Source organism: Mesoplodon bidens, assembly GCF_964165515.1.
Source record: "Mesoplodon bidens genome assembly, chromosome: 1".
NCBI lineage: Eukaryota > Metazoa > Chordata > Mammalia > Artiodactyla > Ziphiidae > Mesoplodon > Mesoplodon bidens.
This window is the reverse complement of record NC_138176.1, coordinates 120,172,922-120,197,780: the sequence shown is the minus strand read 5'-3', so window position 1 is coordinate 120,197,780 and position 24,859 is coordinate 120,172,922. Positions and strand designations below refer to the sequence as shown.

General features: G+C 41.4%; 1 protein-coding gene across 5 annotated transcripts in view; it reads left to right on the top strand.

Annotated features, from left to right (window-relative positions):
- Nucleotides 1-24,859, top strand: part of ANK3 (ankyrin 3) — a 514,823-nt gene that overhangs the window by 402,940 nt on the left and 87,024 nt on the right. For all 5 annotated transcript variants that reach the window (XM_081254083.1, XM_081254082.1, XM_081254084.1 and 2 more), the window contains 2 exons: nucleotides 11,571-11,694; nucleotides 16,859-16,961. In XM_081254083.1, coding sequence (XP_081110209.1) covers nucleotides 11,571-11,694; nucleotides 16,859-16,961 — 227 coding nt within the window. The remainder of the gene's footprint in view (nucleotides 1-11,570; nucleotides 11,695-16,858; nucleotides 16,962-24,859) is intronic.

Sequence of the window (24,859 nt, the reverse complement as noted above, 5' to 3'; positions counted from 1 at the left end):
GCGCTCTAGAGCCCGCACGCCACAATTACTGAAGCCCGCGCACCTAGAGCCTGTGAGCTGCAACTACTGAGCCCACGTGTCACAACTACTGAAGCCCATGTACCTAGAGCCTCTGCTCTGCAACAAGAGAAGCCACTACAACGAGAAGCCTGCACACCACAATGAAGAGTAGCCCCCACTCGCCACAACTAGAGAAAGCCTGCGTGCAGCAACAAAGACCCAATGCAGCCCCCCCAAAATGAATAAATAAAAATTAAAAAAAAAAAAAGCACTTTGGGTGTAAGAGAAGGAAGAGGCCAGATCCTTGCGTACAACATGTACATGATGCTGGCACTGCTTTATACCTGGGGGCAGTGAGCAGCTTCCTGTTTTGCACACACGGTTCTTATACACCCAAGTAATGAAGAGCCAAGACCAGTGAGCTCTGGATGTGGGGTTGAGTCTAGACGAATAGCTAAGAAAGACTGAACAGAAGGAACCAAAGGGCATGACATGACCACTTTGAATTTAGCAACCTAATTTCTCTGTACATAAGAACCATTTTAGTGCTTGATTTCACAGGGTTGGTTTGTGGCTAGTAATTTATTCATTTTCTAGTCTTCTTTAAAAGGAGCATAGGTTTTAGGTAATGAGAACAGTGCAAGTAACCTTTCCACCTGCATTCCGTCTCTCTTCTTCAGTGTCTGTTTGACCAAGTCAGTATAACATCTCATCTTACTTAGGTGACTGAGGGTAATTTCTGGATTAGGGTTAAGGAGTACTGATAAAAATAGGAAAAAATTACAGTGTCTGTCCCAACACTGTCTTTTTCTAGCTCTTCACAGGAAAGACACAGAATTCTTTTTCCTTTCTGGGATGGGTTTGTTTATTAACCCAACCAAGATCACAGGGGACGTTTTTCATTGCTACATCTGGAAAGGCTCCAACACTGAGTCATGCGTGCTTACTTTAGAAACTATATCTAGCCTGGATTAAGGAATAGTAAACTGCAATACAGTTTTTAAAAAGAGGTACATCTAGCCACAAAGAACCGAATAATGTTTAAGAGGAAAGAGTCAAATTGACTTTGTACTCTTAAAAAAAAAAATCATCCTGAGCAGAAAAGAGTCATTTGTTCTGTGGGATAATGGCTACTTGTTCTTGTCGTTGCTTAAGAGATGTGCAAACTTTGCCATTTAAGCCTGATTCCTTTTTGACCACCTGTGAAACCAGGATCTTACCGGCACCTGGAGTTAGGGAAATAAAGAAGACAGTAGGTGGCCCTCCGTGAGAGATACACGAATCCCTTAAAATGACACGCACTTCTTTTTTTTTCTGGGTGCATTTTGGGTCTTCATTGCTGCGCATGAGCTCTCTCTAGTTGCAGCGAGCAGGGGCTACTCTTTGTTGCGGTGTGCGGGCTTCTCATTGCGGTGGCCTCTCTTGTTGCAGAGCCCAGGCTCCAGTAGTTGTGCCCATGGGCTCAGTAGTTGTGGCACGCAGGCTCAGTAGTTGTGGTGCATGGGCTTCGTTGCTCCGCGGCATGTGGGATCTTCCCGGACCAGAGCTCGAACCCGCGTCCCCTGCATCGGCAGGTGGATTCTTAACCACTGCGCCACCAGGGAAGCCCGACACACACTTCTTAAGACCACCTATGTCACCCATTGCTCATCTAACCATTGTCTCAACTTACCCCATTGCTCTCACATCTTTTGAGAAGGAAAGCAAGAAAACAGTATATTCCAGAACTTACTTTCTGTTTTGAAAGGACAACCACTGCTGCCAGGAGATGCTGGAAAACAAAGGGTTGAAGCGAAAGACCCAGCATCTGCTCCCTCCTGACGGAGGAGGCAGCTGGTGGCGGGGTGGGGCAGGAGAGAGAGCTCACTGCATTCTCTACCTTGGGCTTGGGCACCCTCGCCCTGAGCCTCCTTCCATCCCAGAAGATAATGGAGTCCCAAGCATCTGCTGGTCCTCCAGCCTGACCCAGAAGTGCCTGTGCCACACACGGGGGCCTTGGGAAGTGGGTGGCACAGCCCCTCCACTGTCGACACAACATCTCCTTCCTTTTATCGGCCTCTCAGAATGTGCACAGGAGTCCTTGCAAACTGCAGAACCAAAAGTGAAATGCATGAGCATCTGGAATCTAAGTAACTTTCCCCTTATTTATTGTGTGACTCTAGGTTAGAATTAGACTTTTAGAACTAAAGTTTGGGAATTACCTGGCGGTCCAGCAGTTAAGACTCTGTGCTTCCACTGCAGGGGGCACGGGTTCGATCCCTGGTCCAGCAACTAAGATCCCACAAGCCACGCGGTGCAACCAAAAAAAAACAGAAAAGAAAGAACTAAAGTTTGAGTGGATCAGCGTCCTTATACTATCATATTCCTCTTCCCTCTTACTCTTGCTTCCTTGCTCTTCTGACAATGCAAATATCAGAAGATTGAGGGAAAAGACATGAGCAAATAGAGTCATTTGGATTCTTCATGATGAAAACTTACTGTCTAAACATTAGGGGAGCTAGACATCTTATTATAAAGTTTTGAATTTATGGAAAAAATTTCCTCTTCAAAATTATCTGGATTTTTATGTTCCTTATTTGAACCTTCCAAAAAATAAAATAGGCGGAGTCTTATTTGCCTTTATTTGTCTCTAAAAGGGTTAATAACACCATGGAGTTGCTGAGATGATGAAAAGAAATAATATACACGTAAAGCACTTAGAACAGTGACCAGCATACAGGAGATGCTCAAAAAATGGCAGTCCTTCTTTTTTCTTAATCAGATGGATACAACTATCTGTGTATCCTGTTTCCTGCTCTAGGATTAGAATTAGGCCAGGACAGCACAAGAGGAAGAGAGAGAGCTTTGAGAGTTTAAGTCTTCAGTTTAAACAAAAACGAAAACAATGTGGGTCGACAAAGTCATTGCATTGTCACCCACTAATAGGTTTATGTTGCTTGTCACTGGGATGGCAATTGTTAGTCTATAATCCAATTTCAAGGGCTCTAAAAATCTAACCCAACCAGCCCATTTCCTACAAGTCTCCTTCCTTTTATCAGCCTCTCAGAATGTGCACAGGAGCCCTTGCAAACTGCAAAACAAAAAGTGAAATGCATGAACATCTGGAATCTAAGTAACTTTCCCCTTATTTATTGTGTGACTCTAGGTTAGAATTAGACTTTTAGAACTAAAGTTTGGGAATTCCCTGGCGGTCCAGTAGTTAAGACTCTGTGCCTGTAACTTTAGTAAAGCCGGCTGCTTGCTGGTCTCCAGCATTCCCGTTCTGTTCCTCTGGGCTGCATCCTGTGGCCTGGGATGGCCAACTTCCCGTTTCCACCCCTCTCTCCCTGCCTGTACTCACACACTCTCCATTCAGCATCTGCCAGATCTACAGTCCCATGTGCTGACCTCTTCCTCTGTGCTCTTGTAATACTTTGTAACTTCTCACACACACCTCTGTCCCGGTGGCGAGGTGGGGAAGCGCCCGGTCTCTGCAACCCGACTGCGTGGGTTCTAATCCAGGCTCCTCCGCTAACTAGATGTGTGAGTTTTGAAAAATAACTCTGAATCTGTTTCTTCATCTATAAACTGGAAATACTAGTACCTGCTTCACAGGGTTGCAGATTAAGCGAGACATGCATGTAAAGTGCTCAGTTAGCAAGCACAGCATGTAGCACATACAAAGCATGATCTCAGTAAGAACCAGCCGCATTAGGAGTACAGTATTCGTATCACGGTTTGTGTCCTGGTGTCAGCTTCTTTACTAGAGGCTAAATGCCTCAAAGGCTGTAGTTGGCTTTACTCCTAACATAGGTCCTAGCCCAGCGCTCCACTGTCTACCCACTCAAAGTGGTTACACAGTGGAGCAAGTCACCTGGGGGCTTGTTATCCATGCAGAATCTCAGGGCCTACCCTAGACCTATGGAATCAGCATCTGCATTTTCACAAGGTCCCCAGCTGATAAAATATATCCCTTGAAATTTGAGAAACACTGCACTCACTCCTTGAATTCACTTGCTGAGCTGATATTTTAATTATGCTCATAATAGCCACTAGGAAAACAGACACTGAATTCTGTAGAATCAGTACTGCCATTAGGTCACTGTCATATGTACAGATCCTTTAGACCAGTGGTTCTCAAAGTGTGGTCCCTGGACCAGCAGCATCGGATTCACTTGGGAACTTGTCAGAAATGCGAGTTTTCAGGTGATTCTAGTGCATCCTCCAGGTTGAGAACCACTGCTTTAGAACCCTGGGAAGCTACCAGAAGTACCACATTAATATTGTGCATCCCCTTCTTCCTGCCTTGTTTCGTTTCCTTTCTTCTCTTCCATGTCTTAAAGAGGCGAGTAAGGTCAAATATCGTACGTATCGTTTCCTCTTTGCCAGATACTTGCTGGTGCACATACACATCTTAATGTCTACCTGGCAGACTGACATTTGTCAAAATACCTTTTCTGGTGTATGAAACACACAGATGACTTATCTGCAGTCCCTATATTTTGTTTTGTTTTGTTAATTTTATTCATTTTTTGAATAGGTGATAGACGCACATGGTATAAAATTCCCAAGGTACAAGAGTTTACAGTGAAAAGTAAGTCTCCCTCCTTCTTGCTCCAATAATAGAGTTCCTTTCTCCAACAGCAACCCCTGACCTTTCATCTCACACATTTATTGAGCACCTAATATGTGCCAGGCATTGTTCTGGGCACTGGATACGGAACGAGAAGACAAAAACCCCTGCCTTCATGGAGCTGATATTTTGGTTACTGATTTCTTGTTGTATTTGTTCAATAGCATAGAGTTTGGCAGTAGTTAAAAGTAGAGCTCTGTAGTCAAACCAACTAATTTTGAATCCAATTTTCCCCATGTTCTAAGTAATCTTAGCTGTTTATTCTACCACTGTGAACTGGGTTTTCTTTATCTTGAAATGGAGATTACAATTCTATTCTATAAGGTTGTTGTGAGAATTACATGAGATAATACTTATGAAGCACCAAACAGTGCCTAGAACATAGTAAATGCTCAATAAATTATAGGTGTTGATTAGAATGATGTGATCTCATTCTACTATTCTATAACGTAGACTAGAAATGGCTAAAGGATTTATTTTCCCCGTAGCTTACATTTCCTCTCTTTGCTGTGTGATGATCAAAAAAACCACTTTTTTTGGAACAAGCACAGTAAATTTTTCTTCTCAATTCTGATCATTAACTGCTTCTCAGTTAGACTATTTACTGAGTTCTATGAAATAATCAACTCCTAATCAATCACTAGAGCATAGAGACTGCATTCCTCTTTATTCTTTTTAATCTAGCTTTTTTAAAAAAACCCATGTAATTTGGAGATTTTCTACTATCATTTCATCCGGAGGTGTTTTGTACCATTATTTTCAGCTTCATAATGTTACAAAGTACATTCCTTGGGGAGAGTCTGCATTTCACATCAGAGTGATTACACACTTCTGAGCCAAGTTTCTGACAATATAATTTGATGTAGTTACCTTAAGGAATATTCTTTGTGATTCTATTCTCCAGCCAGATGGGAAAGCAACTTTCAACCCCTGGAAAAGCAACAGAAGTATTCCTCGGTAGTGGTCTTAAGATGGAAAAGAATAGAAGAAAATTACATGCAAAAAAAAAAAAAAGAAAGAAAGAAAGAGAAGAAAAGAACTCCTAGGGCATGAAAACACTTAAATAAGTGTTTCTGCCCCGGATCGGGGCACAAACCCGTGTCCCCTGCATCGGCAAGTGGACTCTCAACCACTGCGCCACCAGGGAAGCCCTGGGTTTTTCTTTAAACATTTTCCAGCCTCTGGTATTTTATTGTCAGAAATGAATTAGCAGTAAGAACATCAGTGCTCATAATGTTGAAAGGTGTAAAGTCCCTTCCATATAGGTGAGGCCTCCTCTGGTGGCACTTACCCGTGTGCTTCTCCCAGACTTGGTCTACACTAATCGTAGAACGCACTGCAGAGCTCACTCTAATTGATTAGGGGTGCATTAGGCACCCTGTCTCTGACCGCTTTGCCTTACCTTTGGACCTGGTCATTTTTCATTCGCCTCTGTTCCCATTACTTACTACCTCTGAGCTCAGTGGTTTAATTTATTATCATCGTCTCCCGTGGTTGTGTGAGTTAACAGGGCTCAGTTGGGTTCTAGACAGCCTTCAGGAGTTTGCAGTCAGATGGTAGCTAAGGTGGGAGTCACGTGGCCAGACGTTCAATGTGACGTCATCGTTCGAGGGTCTGTCACCTCGGCCGGGATGGCTGGAACAGCTGAGAGCTGACTGGCATCTCTCTCTACGTGGCTACCTTGACTTTCTTTACACCTTTACATGAGGTGGCCTCATGGTAGTCAAATTTCTTGCCTTGGGATTGACTTCCCCTTTGGAACAAGTACTCCAAAGAGACTCAGGCAGAAACTGCAAGGTATCCTTGAACTCAAAGTCCAAAGTCATGTAACATCACTTCCCCTGCATTTTAGTGTTCAAAGATTGAGCCAGTTCAGATTTAAGCAAGGGCAGTACACAGGCATGGATACCAGGAGAGTTGGTTCATTGGATGGGGTAGAGAGGGCATTTTTAAACACTAGCTACCACACCTTCTTTGCCAGAAAATAGTCAGATTTATCTTCATCACAACGGTTATGCCACTGCACCAAACGCTTCTAGGAAACACAAACCCACACGAGTATTTAGTAAGTGAAAATTTGTGGGTTCCGGTAACACATATATTTTAACTAAATATATCTGATATTGTATGAGTGTTGTTCCTTCATAGAAATATTACTTTTGTTATATTACAAATATAATTATTTGTACCTGTTGGTCAGAAGCTGTTACTAATCAAAATATTTGGGGATTATAGAATGGATTAGAGGCAGTTAACAACATACTCAATATAGTTCATCTCATTCCTTTCTAATCTTTGGTGTATTAGTGTGTCGTACTATACAGTAATTATAGAATATTTTGTTTATTGAAATGAGAGTTAGTTGTATTAATATTGTTCCTCCATTCATTCAATCAACAGGTATTTGTTGAGTATCTGTGATGAGCCTGGCCCTGTGTTAGACAATGCAAAGCAGCAGGCTTGGTGCTATGGTTAGATTTTGCCCCGAGCAGTATCAATAGTAGCATTTTAAATGCTAACTGTATGAGTTCATGCATTCAGATGTTTGAACACTGAAGAAAGCCACGTTACGGAATACTACTAACAGTTAGTGCTGACTCAACCCTTTCTTTGTGCATTATTTCATTTAATCCCCCCAAAAGGTCTTAGGATAGAGGCACAGTTGTTATCCCAGTTTGGTAGAGGTTGAAACTATGACTCAGAGTAAACAGGATCCCAGAGTGCACCTAATCAATAAGTGATGAAGCTTGAAGTTGAATCCAGGCACCACCTACTATGCAAAACTGCATTAAAATAAGACCATTGCCTTTACCTCTAAATTCCGTGCCTTGTAAGAAATGTTTGCATCACTCTAAAATGGTAAATGCATAATTACTTAATGACTATTACTTAATAGTCATAAGACTACTTTAATCTTTGGCCAAATGTAGTAACAGCTCCCATCCCCATCCCAACTCTGGGCTTCTTTTGGTTTCATAGAGACCATTTCTGAAGTCTAAGAAGGATATGGAGAAAAAGAATAGAAACTTAATTTTCTTGAAATTTTACTGTATACCAGTCATCAAGCTTGGCATGCCAAATGAATACGAAGTTGCTGTGGCATGTAGATGGGAAAAAAAGCAAAACCACCGACCTCTTTAATAAAAGCAATCATGAATTCCAGAAATACTGATGGGGCACTTAAAATATGGCAGGTCCAGGAAAATCTGGGCTCTTGTTTTGGGGTTCTCATCTCACTCTTCCATGGGAGGGACCAAGCAGGTGTTTTTCCTGCCAATACACTCTGATAAGGGAAGCCCACATGAGGGACACTGAACTTAGGATGGTAAGTGGAGGATGGGAGGAGTTCTAGAAAGAGTCCAAGATTGGGGAAACTACTCAAGAGAAGAAGAGGGGTAAAGATTCCATCAAGGGAGTACACCCTATGTAGTGATTCAACATCTCAAGAGTTTCAGGAATTCTAGGGACTGAAAGAATTATATGTAACAGAAGGGCAGGATGGGTGTGTAGGAGTGGCCGGAGAGAAGCTGGCCAAGAAGTCATGAGGAAGGAACCTTTCTTTGCAGGTCTTGTTAGGAAGCTTGAATGAGCGCGCACCATTGAATCAGGCTTTGCTAAGTAGTTTGGATTTTTCTTTTTTTTGGCCGTACCATGTGGCATGCGGGATCTTAGTTCCCTGACCAGGGATCAAACCTGTGCCCCCTGCAGTGGAAGCGCGGAGTCTTAACCACTGGACGCCAGGGAAGTCCCAGTAGTTTGGATTTTAAGTGCGCTTGTGGAAAACAGATTGATGTTCAGACATTTTCTCCATGTTACCCATGACTTCCCCTTCCATTCTTTACGGAGTTGGAAATGCTTCTTTTTATTATGTTTGTATTATTATTGGGGGGATTATTTTTCCATATGTACCAGGCAGTATAAATGGCTTCCCTTCTCTTTCTGGGTATTTTCAGTGTTGATTATAGCGGGGCGGATCAAATGCAAGCACCAGGTGTCGTATCGTCTGAATATTAGATGAGGCATTATTTATGCATTGATCCAGGAACCACAAATCTGTACCCCACCTCCTCAGTTCTACAGATTCACATTTCTGTATATTTAGGTAACAGTCGAAGAGATAGATGCAATATATGCAAAAGTGCTGCAGGCCACTTCCTTCAAGATAATGTCAAAACCCTTGACCCTTCCTAGGCTGACGCTCCAGCTCTTCTGAAAAAAAGCAATTGAAATTGCCTCTCCTGTGTACCCAGATGGAGGATGCAGAAGTCCGGCTAGCTTTTCCCTCCACTGCCAAAAAAAACAGGGTGGAACAGCTGGGAAGGGAGGCCAGGAGCCCCAGAGAGAGGGAAGCAGTGGAACAGCGCAGTGACAGAAGCGCCTCCTTGGCTGCCTGCAGCCCCTCGCAGCCAAGACCTCCCCAGCCAACCCCCGGTTCCTCCGCCTTGTCCCCCCTAGCCAGGGACCCCTCAAGGAGGGAGGACCAGTTAGTGACTTTGATCGTATCAAAGAGTTGAAAGAGTTTGTGCTGAAGTAAAAACAGAATATCCACTCCACTTTCCCGGCTTGTCTCACTTCTCCTTTCCTGCAGCTCTGGATCAAAAGCAGCGGTGATGAGCTCGTTCTCCACTGCTTCTTGGAGAGTTCTGAGGATCGAGGCCGCTCCCCTCTGCCCCACAGTTTCCCAACCTCAACCCGCGGGCAGGTCCGCCCTCTCTCCCTCCCTCCCTCCCTCTCTCTCTTTTTTTCCCCCTCCTTCCACCTGACAGGGACCATAAATAACCCAGGCTTCCAGCTGAGAACAAAGTTAAAGTTTGCCTGGAGCCCTCTGCCACTCCCTGCCTGGGCCACTTCTTTGTTTTCTTCTCCTGTTTTTCCTCTCTACCTGGGTTGGCCGTTTCTTCCTTCAGGTTGGAGAAGAGTCGCCTCCTAATTAAATGCAGTGGCTCACTCGCCGGCCCTCCCTAGATTTCAGGCTGCCTTGGCTACCCGGTTAGGCACCGGGCATCGGTATCAAATTACCGCAAGTCTACACTGGAGCAGTCCTCATATTTACATACAAATAACTCAGGGGCTTGCATTTATGTCACCATTCGATCCTGCTAGAGGCTTGCCAGAGGAGTTTTTAATCCAATCAGAAGGAGTTTTAAAAGGATGTCTGCGGAGTGATCAAAAAGGATCTTGATCTCAATGAAATGTAGCCAGATTTGGGGTTTGGTTTGGTTTTTTTTTTTTTTTCATCTGAAATATTGAAAATCTTTGAACACTGATGGGCAGGAAAAGATGTGTAATTCTTCAGTTGCTGGCGAGGAGACGAAGATGCTGAGAGGAACTTGGAGGAAGTGGTGAAGACAGTGGATCCAACCCAGGAATTGGTTTGTTTGGGCTGATTTGGAGGTAGAGTCTAAATCACTGCTTCAGGGATTCCTGGAGACATCAGGAAAACATTTGATCAGCCCAGCCTGGTGGAAATGGCTTTGCCACAGAGTAAGATCTTTCTTTAAGTCGTACTTGGTGTGTGCTGTTTTTGTTTGCTATGTAGTGAGTGTGCAAATAGCCCAGCTGTAAATAGTTACTTAAAATAATCTCTTGGTACCGGGTGTCCGGGTAGCTGTGGAAAGTTGATCTGTTTGGTTTTTACACTTGCGAAAACAGTAGTTGATATTGGATTTTTAGACTTGATTGGTAGCTTAAAAGCTGAGCTCTTGTGGTTTCCCGAGTTTAAATGAATGGAAATTATAAACAGTGCTGAATGAAGGACTGGAAAATAGAGCTGGAGTGGGTGAAATCGCTTACCTTTGAGAAAACATAACATGTACTCCTTTGAAATCCTGCTCGGCCAGCCAAGCTTGTATCCAGTAGAACAAGAGTCATAAAAAGGAGAGATAGGGTTTGCCTGTTTGTGAAAGGAACTTTTCCACAGCCCGTGCTGCATTTTGAGAAGGATGGGAAATGTCCCAGAGGGCAAAAGGCATCTGGAAAACCTGCCCTGTCACCCCTGGAATGTGGTTTATTCCCGTGTGAGGTCATGTTATACGTGTGTAGCTAGTAAAAGTATTTTATGCAATTAACTCTTTGTATAGATGGCTCAAGAGCAATTTATATCATCCTTCTTTACAACTGCTGAAGCCCCCATTTGATCTCTATTGAAGGTAGAGCTGCTTTCCAAGCAGGGTTCAAGCACTGGGGCAGCTGGACTGAGTTGTTAATTTGATAGATTTCAAAACAGTTCAAAATGGATGTGTTTCAAGGTTCCCCAGTTGAGCAGTTGTAGTTTCAGATTAAATAACTTGCTAGTTTTTTACATAAACCCCAAACTGAGATCCTGGGTGTGAGAAGAACATTTAAAATAAAGTCGGTTCCCTTCCCACATATAATTTGCAGAACAGTAATGAAGAGGTGCCTCTTATTTTGCAATCCAGGTCCATTCAAACAAGCTGCCCTCATCGTGGTTGGGCCGGAAAAACTCTAGCTGACAGAAAAGATCAACCTTTCTAGTCAGCTGGGGCTTGAGGCAGGGAGGAAGGAGATACAGAAACGGTTTAAAATTGGTACCTAATGCCAGGAGCTCTTTCTGCTGCTTAAATTCACTATTTTTTTTAACATCTTTATTGGAGTATAATTGCTTTACAATGGTGTGTTAGTTTCTGCCGTATAACAAAGTGAATCAGCTATACGTATACATATATCCCCATATCCCCTCCCTCTTGCATCTCCCTCCCACCCTCCCTATCCCACCCCTCTAGGTGGTCACAATAATTTACTATTGAAATGATGAACTAACCTCTACCTATACTTTTTCCTTCTAATGGCTGTTTCAAATATTATCTGGGGGGGATGAGGGGAAATGAACATGAGAAAAATGGGTGATTGGCCAATGACCGGAGGAACAGTTTTCTCCCCAACAGACACATTTTCAAAAGGGAAGCTTCTGATTTGGGCTTGCTTTGTGCATCCGCAGGTGAAGATGCAATGACAGGCGACACGGACAAGTATCTTGGGCCACAAGACCTTAAGGAATTGGGCGATGATTCTCTGCCTGCAGAGGGCTACATGGGCTTCAGTCTGGGGGCCCGTTCTGCCAGGTATTTTATCGTTGCTCTTTTCTCACAGTTAATTTACAACAACCATGATGTGTCATAAACCGAAATCATTTTCATTTTTCACATTATCCCCAAGTTTGCTCTTTGGATAAGGATGTGAATTTGGTGAAATGTACACATGCTCTGCTGTCTTCTTTTGTGGTTTTCAGTCCTTAATTTTATGCAATTGAATGTGTTAATTGTTTGTTCTTTTTTTCCCCACGTGGCAGTAGTGCTTCAAGCATAATAGCAAAAGAGCTCACTGGCAAAACGGAGAGAACCAATCTAGGTCACATGTTTTAAAATTAAGTTTTGTTCCATAGTGAAAGAAAGATCCTCTTTTCCAATAAGTAAGAAATATTGTGTTGATTGTTCACTATTCTCTCTTCGTGACTGAAGGAACAATTGATGGTTGAGACTTAATAGAGAGCATTCTTGGGAAAAAACTATGTATTGTTTATTGGAATTGTCTGTCAACTGAGTATCTCTTTGAAAAGTATGCCATTAGTTTGTTTAGAAGGGACATGTTAAGAGTGAAACAGTGACTTAACCAAAAGTCACAGGTAGAATGGTAGCAAATTCAGCTCTGAAAACTGAAGCTACAGCTTTTGTACGTGGAAAACCTTGGCTCCAGCCTGAAACTGGTTGAAAGAAACAGAACCTTGTCCAGAATTTGGGGACTTCTTTTCCCTGGTTGGATGAACAGCATGTTTGCTGACAGTCAGGTTATTTTAAGCTAATAATTAAACCTTCTAAGCTAGCACCCTGGGGACATTTTCCTATAGTTTAAGGATCTGTTGTTAAAAGTTTCATTTTCTAATAGTAAATGGCACTTCCCTCAAAGTAAACCTGGGAGTTTATTCTCAGTGTCCGTTGATATGGCCAGTTTAGACACTGAATTGATTTTTCTTTGAGTTAATCTTTTTTTGTTTAATAGAATTTGGAGCCTCATGTAACTTATTAGAATTTTGGCTTTATATATATATATATTTATAAAAGGCCTTAAAATCTTATTGTAGCAGGTGTCATTAATAAGAAGGGGCAAATAAGTTTTTAAAAACAAGTCTTATTTCAGGTAATCACAGATAACAAGTTACAACTGAAAATATTGCAGAATCTTAAGGGACCTCAAGGGAAAAGTCTATTTAGAGATTTAAGAGCTTTTGTAATCCAATAACTAGCTGATTCTCTTCCTCAGATAATATATAAAAGCTACATTTCATGACTCAATCATTTGTATATAGGGAATTGTAGCAGCTGACCTCCAGTGAGAGTTGAAACCAGTATATTGTCTCTTATAAATTTTTCACAAGACATTTCTGAGGCTTTCATACTTCTAGTTTGGATTGCACCATTATTATTTGTTGCTATTATATGTAACTCATTTTTTTACATTGGCAACTGATGTTATGCTCAGAGGCAAATTATCTATAAAGCCAATATGTTTTTTAAAGTACTGTTAAACTGTTACCAAGTATAATATTCTGAGTGTAACATTTAGAAAGGAATACATTAAATGTGTAACTCATTCAACCATAACATTTTTTTTCTTTTTTCCCTGTCTGATTTTTTTGCTTTCTACTTCTTCTGTTTTTTCTAAAAATACTTTAAAATAGTCCCAAGATCAGGTAAGACAATACGGCACCTTGACAGTGTTTCTCTGCCCTTCCTTGACTCATTTTCTCATCTTTATTTTCTTCAGCATTGTGCTGTGCTATGCTGTGCTGCCATGTGCTTTTTCTTTTTTATTTCTCTGCTCAGCTTTAGAAAATCGGTTTTGTGATTTGAGAAAATAAGCAAGTAACTAAATGTATGACAAGTAATGTGTACTTATGCAAAGTTGACTGAATACATGAGGAATTTATTTCCCTTAACAAAGTTGTATAGTGCATGAAGTAACTGGAGAAATTGCACTGGGTTTAAAGGAAAAGTCTTGATTAGAAGGGCTGTTTGTTTGCTGGGTGCTGTTCTGAGTTGTGCTAGGTACTTTAGTATAACTTCAGAAATCTAAAGCATGTGTTTTTCTAACATTTCCTCCGTTTAACACTTAGGGTATACTGATGGCTGCAAATAATATCATTGACCTCAGTGAAAAACAATTGAATGCCTTCCAGACCCCCATGCAAATAATCTCTCATTTTAGTAGCTGAAAGTATCAATACTTCAGTATATTAAGGATTTAGAGTGCAGCTCGATGCTGTTAATCGGCTCCATCTGCCTAATGTAAATTAGTCAGGAGTAGGAATTATGTCAAATGACATTATGTAAAATGAGGACATCTTTAGACTTTTCCATTGGTAGCTCCCAATTCTAGGCTCTGTTCTTTCGTTGGCACTCCTACGTAAGTTAAAAGAAAGAAAGGATGTTTTTTTAAAAAAAAAAAAACACATCTTAGATACGTTTAAAAACTAAAGTTAAAATGAATGTGTCATCATTAAAAAAAAATTTGTGTTTGTTCACATATACAATACAAAAACCGTTCTCACGTACCACCAATATTACCATATGCCATGGGAACCAAAATTTAAAGAAATGAATATCTGATGCAGAGTGTAGAACTTCCTGTGCCTCTCAAATCACATCACGGGGGCAAAATGGAGTCTTGCTATAAGTACGTAGAAGTTGCACTATCTAATGGTCTAGCTGCCAGGCACATAGGATTACTTAAATTAAAATGAATTAAAATTAAATAAAATTAACTGCAGTCCTTCCATCACACTAGCCGCAGTTCAGGTGCTCAGTATATTGGACAGTGCAGATTGAGTACGTGTCCATCATTCTGTTGGAAAAGAAAGTTCTGTTGGATAGTGTTGAGTTAGAAAGTAGAAAGAGAATTCCTGCTTTTAGGAAGCTTACATTGCATCTGAGAGAAGGGATGGGGCTAGAAACAGGAGTAACAAAAGTTTGCAACAAAAACAAGAAAAAAAAGAGTGATAGGTCATATATGATTGGGCACTGGAGGCCCAACGGTGCAAGAGGTCAGAGTCACATGGCTTACTGGGTAAGCTCTATGCAGGGATAATGCTCTTTTTTTTTTTTTTTTTTTTGCTTCTATATCCATTTTCTGATATTGTGTCCCTCTCATAATAGTCACTTTGTAAGTATTTGCTGAATACACCAAATAATGACTCTGTAGAATGATGGTTATTTTGGAGAAAGTAAGGCTCTCATCCTAGAAGCATGGACCTAGCCACTTGTGTAGACACTTAGAATTATGCCTGTCATTTGGGGGCCTCTGTACCTTGATATAAAAATCCCCACTTTTGGATACTCTTTGGTGTATCTAAAATATATCCATGTATGCCTTTAATATAGGCAGTGGGGGAAGGAATCATTTTGTGCAAACACAGCATCATTCCTCAGTTACCTCTCCTTTGCTCGTTCCCCTGTCAAGCACAGAGAAAGGCACAGCTAGGCCAAAGTCTGCCAGATTCTGCTGGTAAAGATTCGAGCAGCCACGTTTAAATTCAGACAGTTTATTACTTCCTAGGCGGGGCTAACTTCCCGTGGCCCTTGTCTTCCACACCAGAAAGGATGACACCAAAACCAAAGGGGCTGTATGTCTACCACGCTAGCTGTGGGCTGCCCCATTGCTCAGGAGCCAATTCCAGTCCGATCTCTTCCAAGGAGGGCACGGCAGGAAGCCTCAGACCTCTTTCAAAATGGGAGGCAGTGAAAAGCTACCTCACGACAGCCTACCTGGTAGGGAGGCAAGTGGAAGATGGCCTCGGAGCAGCTCTTCACCAGCCTCCATCCTCTTTGTTTCTGAAGGATCACAGGGGTTCCGCCAAGGCTCAGATGAGCTGCCATTCCAGCCTGCCTGTGTGCCCTTTGTGGATATATGCAGGGTTACCAGGGTCCCTGACTCTATTGGTCTCTTTTTTTTTTAAGTTGAGATATAATTGACATATAACATTATGTTAGTTTCAGGTATATAACATAATGATTCAATATACATATATATTGCAAAACTGTCATCACAATAAGTCTAGTTAACATTCATCACCATGCATAATTACACTTTTTTTATTATTATGATGATGAGAACTTTTAAGATTTACTCTCGGGAATTCCCTGGCGGTCCAGTGGCTGAGACTCTGCACTTCCACTGCAGGGGCCACGGGTTCGATCCCTGGTCAGGGAACTAAGATCCCACATGCTGCGTGGCACGGCCAAAAAAAAAAAAATCTCTCTTAGCAACTTTCAAACATACAAAACAGTATTATAAACGATGGTCAGCATGCTGTACAGTAAATCCTCAGGACTTATAACTGGAAGTCATATAAAATAAAATGTAATTTGAGAAAATGAAAATAAGCAAGTAACTAAATGTGAAGTATTCACATTTTATAACTGGAAGTTTATACGTTTTGACCACCTTCACCCATTTTGCCCATCCCCCAAGCCCTCTTGGTATTTAGTTTAGAGGTCAAGGTGGTGAATGGCACTTCAGGACGTCAGGAGTCCTGCATTCTGGGAAGTTCAAAGGCTGTGTAGAGGATTTGAGAGAGGCTAGAAAGGAGAAGAGAAGAAGCAAAGAAAAAAAGCGTACAGTAAGGAAAGACAAGATAACCATACATGGAATTTGAATTTTTCCAGGCCAGAAAGATGGCAAAGAAGATAATGTAAGGTGTATTCATAACCCTCCTTCCTTCTTCATGTTTTCCATGAGAAGCCACTATAAACCAGAGCTCTCGATAGGTTAAATCCACATCTAGTTCCCAAAGCCTTATTAACGGATACATTTACAGCACCATCACTCCATTCAGTAGTGCGAGATAGACAAATATGGACCAGAAAGGGAGGAGACTCTAAAAGAAGATCTTAACCAAGAAAAATCTCTCTAGTTATCAAATTATCTGCAGTCATCTGGAGTCATGTTGGTTTGACTGTCATAGTGAAATGTCCAGGTTTTCACACATTTCACCTTCTCAGAGATTGAACACCAACTCACCTAATTTTAAACAAAACCTGATCATGAGGTTGTCTAAGCTTAAGAGATTTCCTAAAGTATAAGGGATTTTATTTTTGATGATGTCTTTTCAAGAACGACTTTTGTTGATGTTTTTGGCCATCTTGCCTGTTCTTAAAGTTGCATGCATTAACGTTCTTTTATCCATCTCATCGTCATCTCCCACTCTTGAATGGTTAACTGTAACTACAACAGCCTCCGCTCCTTCAGTTCGGATAGGTCTTACACCTTGAACAGAAGCTCCTTCGCGCGGGACAGCATGACGATTGAAGAACTCCTGGTGCCATCCAAAGAGCAGGTATGCGTTCTTTGTCAAATCTTCTTCCGTCCTTAAACTTTCATTTGTATGATGGAATCACGTTCTTTGTCGCATGACAAAAACTCTGTTTCTGCATGTTTGGTTTTGCATTTGTAAGTCTTCCTGTACTGCCAGTTAAAGAAAAAATCAATTGTACCATAAATCGAAATATCCCTCTCTTCTGCATATCAATCTCATCCCACAAAGAGGAACTTAGAAAAGTTCTAGGAAAGGCATGGATACCTTTCTCATTTCTTGGCCAAATCTTGCAGTTTTTAAAAAAGAGAGTTAAGGGAATTCCCTGGCGGTCCAGTGGTTAGGACTCCACACTCTCACTGCTGAGGGCCCAGGTTCAACCCCTGGCCAGGGAACTAAGATCCCACAAGCCATGCAGCGAGGCCAAAAATAAATAAATAAAATAAATAAACATATAAATAAGTAAATAAAAGAGAGGTAATAATAACTGGTAGCTAAAGTTGCTGACATTATCCACAGGAAGGTTAGGTTTTGCTCAACAAACTATGTATGCGTGTTGGAATTTGCTGAAATTGTTTTTAGCAAGTTAAAGATTAGATTGGTCATGTTTTTGCTCCCTTAGCTTCAAAGCTGCCTGGGATGGGCCTTCTCAAGGCGTGCCAGTATTTTGCTTTCTACTAGAACCCCTGCTAGGTTCATTTGGTGTTTATGCAATTTCTTCTTTCCGTTAACTGCGGTTGAATAGATACTGGTTTATTACAGGAAGACTCAGTAACAGAGTCCTGCTGTGTAGGGGCTCAGGATGGGTCATTATTCTAGATTCACACAATACCTGATGTTAAATGTGCATGGTCAGGAGCTGGTGATGGATGAAACTGGACCATAAAACTAATTTTGAAGGTGGCCTGTAATATTTAAACAATGTAAATGGTGAAATTATGCTGGACTTGTTGATTCACTACATAATGAAGGTAAATTGGGGCAGATGAATAAGTGATGGACACTTATCATCACCAAGTTAGAGGTTAAGCTGCGGGTCGTCACACCTTGAGGGTTCCCATCTGGCTGGAGGTGCCGACTTCCAGACACACAGATGTACGTTGTACTTCATAAGGACCTACAATATGTATGTTAGTGCTTTATACTCTCTGGAACATTCTTAGCAAGCAGGTCTTACAGAGCTGACTGCAGTGACTCTTCAGTGTTTGGTCAAAAAAACACCCTTTGTAGAATGATTATAGGTACATGCCATGGTTTAAATGGGCGTTAGCACCAGAGAAAGCACTTATCTCAAATGATGAAGCTAAGTTCTTGGGTGTAAAGTGTTGCCCAGGTATTGGTTGAGATTTTCTGAAGAACTCTCTGCTTTGTTGGCTGTGGTCACTATCCTAGTTGGGTGACCCTGATCTCTTTATGTTCCCAATTGAAATGAAATGTTCGTGGATATATTGCTAACACTTAAAAGTGTAGAAATACGTGAAATTCTCTGTGCTCTAAGGGAACCCCACAAAACTTACAAAATTGCAAGTAAAAGGAGATTCCTTGAACATTTTGCTATTATGTGATAGAGTAGCAAATTGTCAGTTGACCCTAATTATGGTTTATATTTCTAAATATATACTTGTTTGAGGGGCAAGGGCCTGAAATGGAGGCCGCCACCACCATTATCACCATGACCTCACCTCCACTGCCACCATCACCTGCACCGCCATCTCCACCACTTTTACCACCATAGTTACACAGCCTCTCAATTTCTGCACATCAACCTTAAAGTAAAATATAAATGCTTGTGATGCTACAAGGCTACAAACAGGCTTCTGAGTGTTCTCCCACCATTACCTGTTAGCTACTGCCGAGACCTACTTACTCAGGTAGAATGGCGGGGCAACATTTACTCAGAATGAAGGATTCGTGAAAAGAAATGAAGGCTAGAGAGAACATTTGAGGTAAAGCTGATGTTCTTTTGTATAGTTTGTTCCTGCTCCAATTTCAAAAATACCTCTGTGGACATCACAAACCCTCTGTAGGCCAGTCAGAAGAAAGGAGAGCTTAGGACACCTTGAAAGCTTTACAGATAAATCTTAAGTTGATAACTACAGAAGCAGGAAGCTGCTTTCTTTAATGGCCACAGAGAATCCGTGGTCTGACAGGCATTTCTCATGGAACGAGCACGTTTAATGAGCACATCACATGACTCCATGATAAATTCACCGGAGACTTGGAAAAAAAGATATGAATATCATAAAGACATTTTAGGGACAGTTGGGGGCATTTGAAAATGTACAAACTATACTGTTAGGAAATTATTGTTCATTTTCCGAACAGTGATAATAGTATTGAAACTATACAGGGAATATCTCTCTTCCAGAGGTATGCATGCTGAAGTTTTCAGGAATGAAGTAATCTTTGTCAGCTATTTATTTTCAGATGGTTCAACCAAAAGCATATGCATGGAGTGAGAGAAAAAAATCAAATATGGCCAAATGTTAATTGTTGAATCTAGGTTGAGAGTATATGAATATTCCTTATACAGCTTTTTCAATGTTTTTATTTTGTATAAAATTAAATTAAATTAAAATAAAATAAAAACTTGGAGGAAAGGGGAAAACAAATTCTGAAAGAGGTGTATTAACTTATTTCATCCCATGTCTCATTTATCATAGAAGAGAGAGAAAAGGCTAGTTCCTCAAAAGAGAGGCTTTAAGAGGGAAGAGTCTAGTTACACTGGGCATGACTCATGAGAAGCATTTACTTCAGAAGTGCATTTAAACACCTTACGTTAGAATTAGGTGACAAAAAATTATTAGTTGATGTCTATCATGTCTCAAAATCTGCATGGATAAATTTCAAAACGGAGTTTGTCCGCAGTATTGATTTTGTCTGAAAGCATGCAAGAAATCTGAAATATTTAGAATTCCTAAATTTAGCAATGATAGATGACTTACTGTCTGATTTAAAACTGCCTTGTCATTGCCCAGTTAAAGTTGCTTTGACAAGAAAAGGTGAAAAATGAATAAAAATTAACTTAGCGTGAGTTTTTTTTTTTTAACAAGAGTAGAGTTCACCCATACAAAGCATAGTTGCCTCTTTATTATTCTGCTGCTGATTAATCCGTTTGCACATTAACCACAGTTAAAGTACAGTTGAGGTCCAGGGTGGTTAGGCCTGCCACCCCCATGTTCCTAAGAACCTGTGCTGGTTTGAAGGCCGGTGTGGAGGCCAGAGGTGTGGAGGCCAGAGCTGGGGAGTAAGGCTGAGAGAAGGAAGCCCATCCCCCCCATTCCTTGCTGGGCCTTAGTCATGATTAGTTTGTAAACTACTTAATTCCCCCATGGATATCAAGAGTTGACATGTTTGTACTGTGATACTGGATTATCCATGAACTCTGTTTTCCTTTACCTTCCCCTTACCTTGTAATCAAGAATCACCTGTAGAGGGCTTCCCTGGTGGCGCAGTGGTTGAGAGTCCGCCTGCCGATGCAGGGGACACGGGTTCGTGCCCCGGTCCGGGAAGATCCCACATGCCACGGGAGCAGCTGGGCCCGTGAGCCATGGCTGCTGAGCCGGCGCATCCGGAGCCTGTGCTCCGCAACGGGAGAGGCCACAACAGTGAGAGGCCTGCATACCGCAAAAAAAAAAAAAAAAAAAAAAAAAAAGAATCACCTGTAGATATGCTTCTGAAAGTGTGTATGTAAATTAATCATGTCTTGCATTTGTCAGAAGGTTTTATTATTTAAGGCAGTAACACTCAGCCCCGATTGCTCCCAAGAATCACCCGGAGAACCTTTAAGGACATGATTGTTCAGTTCCTCATTCCGGGGCCCTGGGGGGCCTTGTCATGCGATTTTTAAATGCACCCAGAGTTGAAAGCCCCTGATTCCTACTCAGAGTTCTTAGTTGAGGGCACACATTGGAATTACCAAGTGGCTCTTTGGAGATTAAGATGTGTACCGAATTGGAGTCTCCCTGGCTGGGTTCTCGGGCACATGTGTTTTTCAAAGTTCCACAGATGATACTGGGATGCACCTTTAGTTAGGAACCACTGCCTGAAAGCAACTATGGCTGGGATCTTTTTGTATATTGGTCAGTCAACATCTAATGTATTTGTTTTATAAGCTGAGATTTGTGTGTGTCAGGATGTCTTAGAGTAACATTTGTTGCTCTAAGAAACATTCCTTTCCCAACAGGAGGTAATAAAGAACAGGGTTTACTCTCAACTGAAGCCTGGTTGTCGAGGATGAGTATAATAGACAGGTTCTTTCATTTCTTCTGACATAACTATTGAAAGCAACTGTCTGGTATGGCTCTTCTAATTGCCGTGTTATGATCCAGGTCAGCCAGTCCCCGTGACATAAATGGAATACTGTTCATTAGATGCCATGGCATCAGGAGATAAGGTGGTGGTGCTTGTGGTGATGGTGCTGAAAACAGCTCCTACTATGTGCCAGGCACTATTCTAAGTATTTTAGAATTAGTACTAAATAGTTTAGAATGAACTCATTTACATTGCAAAAAAACCCCTATGAGATCATTTCTCTGCTCCATTAGAAAGATGAAGAAACTGAGGTACAGACAGCTGAAGTAACTCACCCCAGGGAACACAGCTGGTGAGTGGCAGAATCACTGGCCATATGGCTCTAGGTTGCCTCCTTTTTGCCTCCTTTTTAAAAAAAAATTTATTGAAGTATAGTTGCTTTCGAATGTTGTGTTAATGTCTTCTGTACAGCAGCGTGACTCAGTTATACATGTATGTTTTCACACCACTCCACTCTCTATCTGCATCATTCAGTGTGAGAAGGGAACCAGCGGAGAATTTCACAGTCTGCCCTCTGGGATCTCAGACTTGTTAGTATTCTTAACATGGGGCGGTGCCATCCTCTGTATCCCTTTTTTTAGCATGAAAGATTATATTTAGACACATGTTCTTCATTATGCTGTTTCTAATTCTAAGTTCTTATTGAATGTGCTTGAAAAAGAACTAACAACAGTTACAGCTTATATTCAGCAGCAAGTTATGAAAATTATGGAGAAAATTATTATACTAAAAATTATGGCATAGAAGCCATCTTGAAAGGAATGGAAATAGTTGGCCTTTACATAGATATGAAGTAGAAGGTGTAATAGTGCTCTAAAAATACTGTGCAGGCTACCCAGTTAATTACACTTCCCTTGAATGACCCCACATGTCATTGGGATGTGTACTGTGGGCAGAAACATTTAATTCAGTATGATTTCTGGCAGTTATTCAAAGATGGGAGAAGAGAGAAATCACTTAGGGACATGGATTTTCACCTGCAGACATCCATTCCACTTTCTTTAGGTGGCAGTGACAGGATCTGATGCTCAAACCCCTACACCTGGTGTAGGCTGAATCCCTCCCTCTCCTCTTCCCCAAGGATGGGCCTCAAATCTGGCCATTCAGAGGATTCCTTGTCCTGGGTTATAGTGATTACATTGAGGTGAAATATAAAATCTCAGCCAGTCTAATGAGATTTTGTCTAGCCTTTGGGGTTGCTAAGCTGTAAAGGTGATGTAAACCCAAAGCTCCTGGGGATGGAGCATGAAGACGAAGAATTCCTACCATCTTTTTAGCCGCGGCTGGATGCAGCCATGCCTGAAGTTGCACCACTCAGACTTTCCCACTATATAAACCAGTACATTAATCTCAACCTGCCCCCACCCCTGGGGTGTCTTAAGCCAGTTTAATTTGGGCTTCTGTCCTCACTAATATGCTTGCTCTTGGTGGTGGTCAAACCTGGCCTGAACAACCACCTATCAAGGGCAATGTAGAAAGTCTTCTAGAATCTCAAAGTACAGTTCAACCTTGAGATTCTGTTAGTTTATGCTTTCTCTCTAGGAATAAATCTAATTTTAACTAAATAAAAAGAAAATGAGGGAACTCCCTGGCAGTCCAGTGGTTAGAACTACACACTTCCACTGCTGGGCTCCCAGGTTTGATCCCTGGTCAGGGAACTAAGATCCCACAAGCTGTGTGGCACAGCTCAAAAAAAAAAAGAATAAAGAAAAATAATATATTTTTAAAAAGAGCTGTGATTTAATAGCTAGCAACCTGGGTGTTTCCCAGCAAAAACGTCTAGAAAGGCATTCTTTACCAGTTGATCACTAAGGAATGAGGATTTTCCATTGCCTTTCAGTTCTGTTGACATACATGCCATGTGTCTACAAAAAGAGAGAAACAGGGCAGCTGCGGGGCCCTGTCCCTCTCTCGTTAGGTTGCTTTCATCTTGCAGACTTCCCTTTTCAGAACAGATTCGCCCACGTGGTTTGTGCCTAAGGGGACTAGTCGCGGGGCTTCCAATGGTGACCAGTTTGGAAGGTGTAACTAAACTAGTGTGTAAACAGTTGCACTGGCTGTTGGGTAACAGTGGAGATCATTCTGGAGCCAGTAGTGGGGGCCTCTTGATAGCCTCCCTGTACCTGGAAGCGGCTGTTACATCGTCCACCCCCTAACTCTTCGCGTTTATCTCCCAGTCTAGGATTCCAGATCCTTTGGGTTGGACTTGGTCTTTTGGCAGGCTAAGGATGATCTCATGTATATCTAGTTACATATTGTGCTGTGTACTAATACTTGGTATATTAGCAAGGAACGTGCAAATTGGAGAGTTCTTTGGGAGAAATTCATGTTTATTTTTTTCAAGACCCGCCCTTTCCCATGATCTCAGTAATAGAAAAGGAGAAGAATGAACAACCCAAGAGGCTGGTTATGCTAATAATCCTTCCTCCTGTCCCTGCCAACCCCGTTCCACCCCTGCCTGCCCCCTTCCCCCTCCATCGGCAGATTAACTTTCCTATTTCTTTCTTTGAAGCTAATTTCTAAAGGGCTCTCAGAAATGTGCATGGTGGCAGAAGGTCACCAGCCTGGAATTAAAGATTTTCTAGAGATAGTCCCTTGGAAGATAAGCACCTTTGACTAGTGATATTTAATATCCTGCTTTTTCCTCTTCAAGGTGCTTTGCCAGCATTACTTAGGTGATCCACTCAACACCTCTCACAGATTGGTCAGTAAGATTACAGATTTTTTTTTTTTTTAAGGCAGAGAAGTTTGTGTTGTAACTTAAGGTAGTACAGTTCGTGTAGATGTCTTGAGCTGGATGTTGATGTGTTAACGCTCTCAGCTTCTATGCTGACCTTGATTCACCTTCTCTTGTTGAAGTTAGTAGCTAAATTATCTTGAAACCAATCCGATTTGGAAATCTCCAGAACGCAACTTCATTTTGGTTTGTATTCTGGTCTCAAATAAGTCTTGGGGGTAATAAGAGTTGATTTCAAGAAAAGAAATACTTCAGGAAAAAAAAAAAGACCTGCTTTAGGAAGCTCTTAATTTGTATTTTATTTTGCTGCTTGAATGAGGTTTTCTTTTATGGAATTTAAGCTATACATGATGTTTTGAAATATGTCTTCATTGTGAAATTATGTCCATGGTCAAGCTAATGAACACATCAGTCACCTCCCATAATTACCATTTTTGGGCGTGTAGTGAGAACACTTGAGATCTACTCTCTTAGCAAATTTCAAATATATAATACATATTTATTCATTGCAGTCACCATGCCGTGCATCAGGTTTCCAGAATTTCTTCATCTTATAACTGAAAGTTTGTCCCCTTTGATCCATATCTCCTCTTTTCCTCCATCCCCCAGCCTATGGTAACCACCATTCTATTCTCTGTTACTATGAATTAGACTTTTTTTTCTTTTAAGATGGAATCCATTTCTTAAAAGAATATTTCCAGATAGTTGTGGCGGATGTCCAGACAGACCTACTGTCTATTTCAGCAGCAGTTTGCCATTTCACTCAGTATCTGCCATAGATCATACTAATTATAATACTCAGGGCAGCACCTGCCATACATTTTATTAAACGGATCATCTCACTCTGTGCTTTCAACCACCTTATGGACTA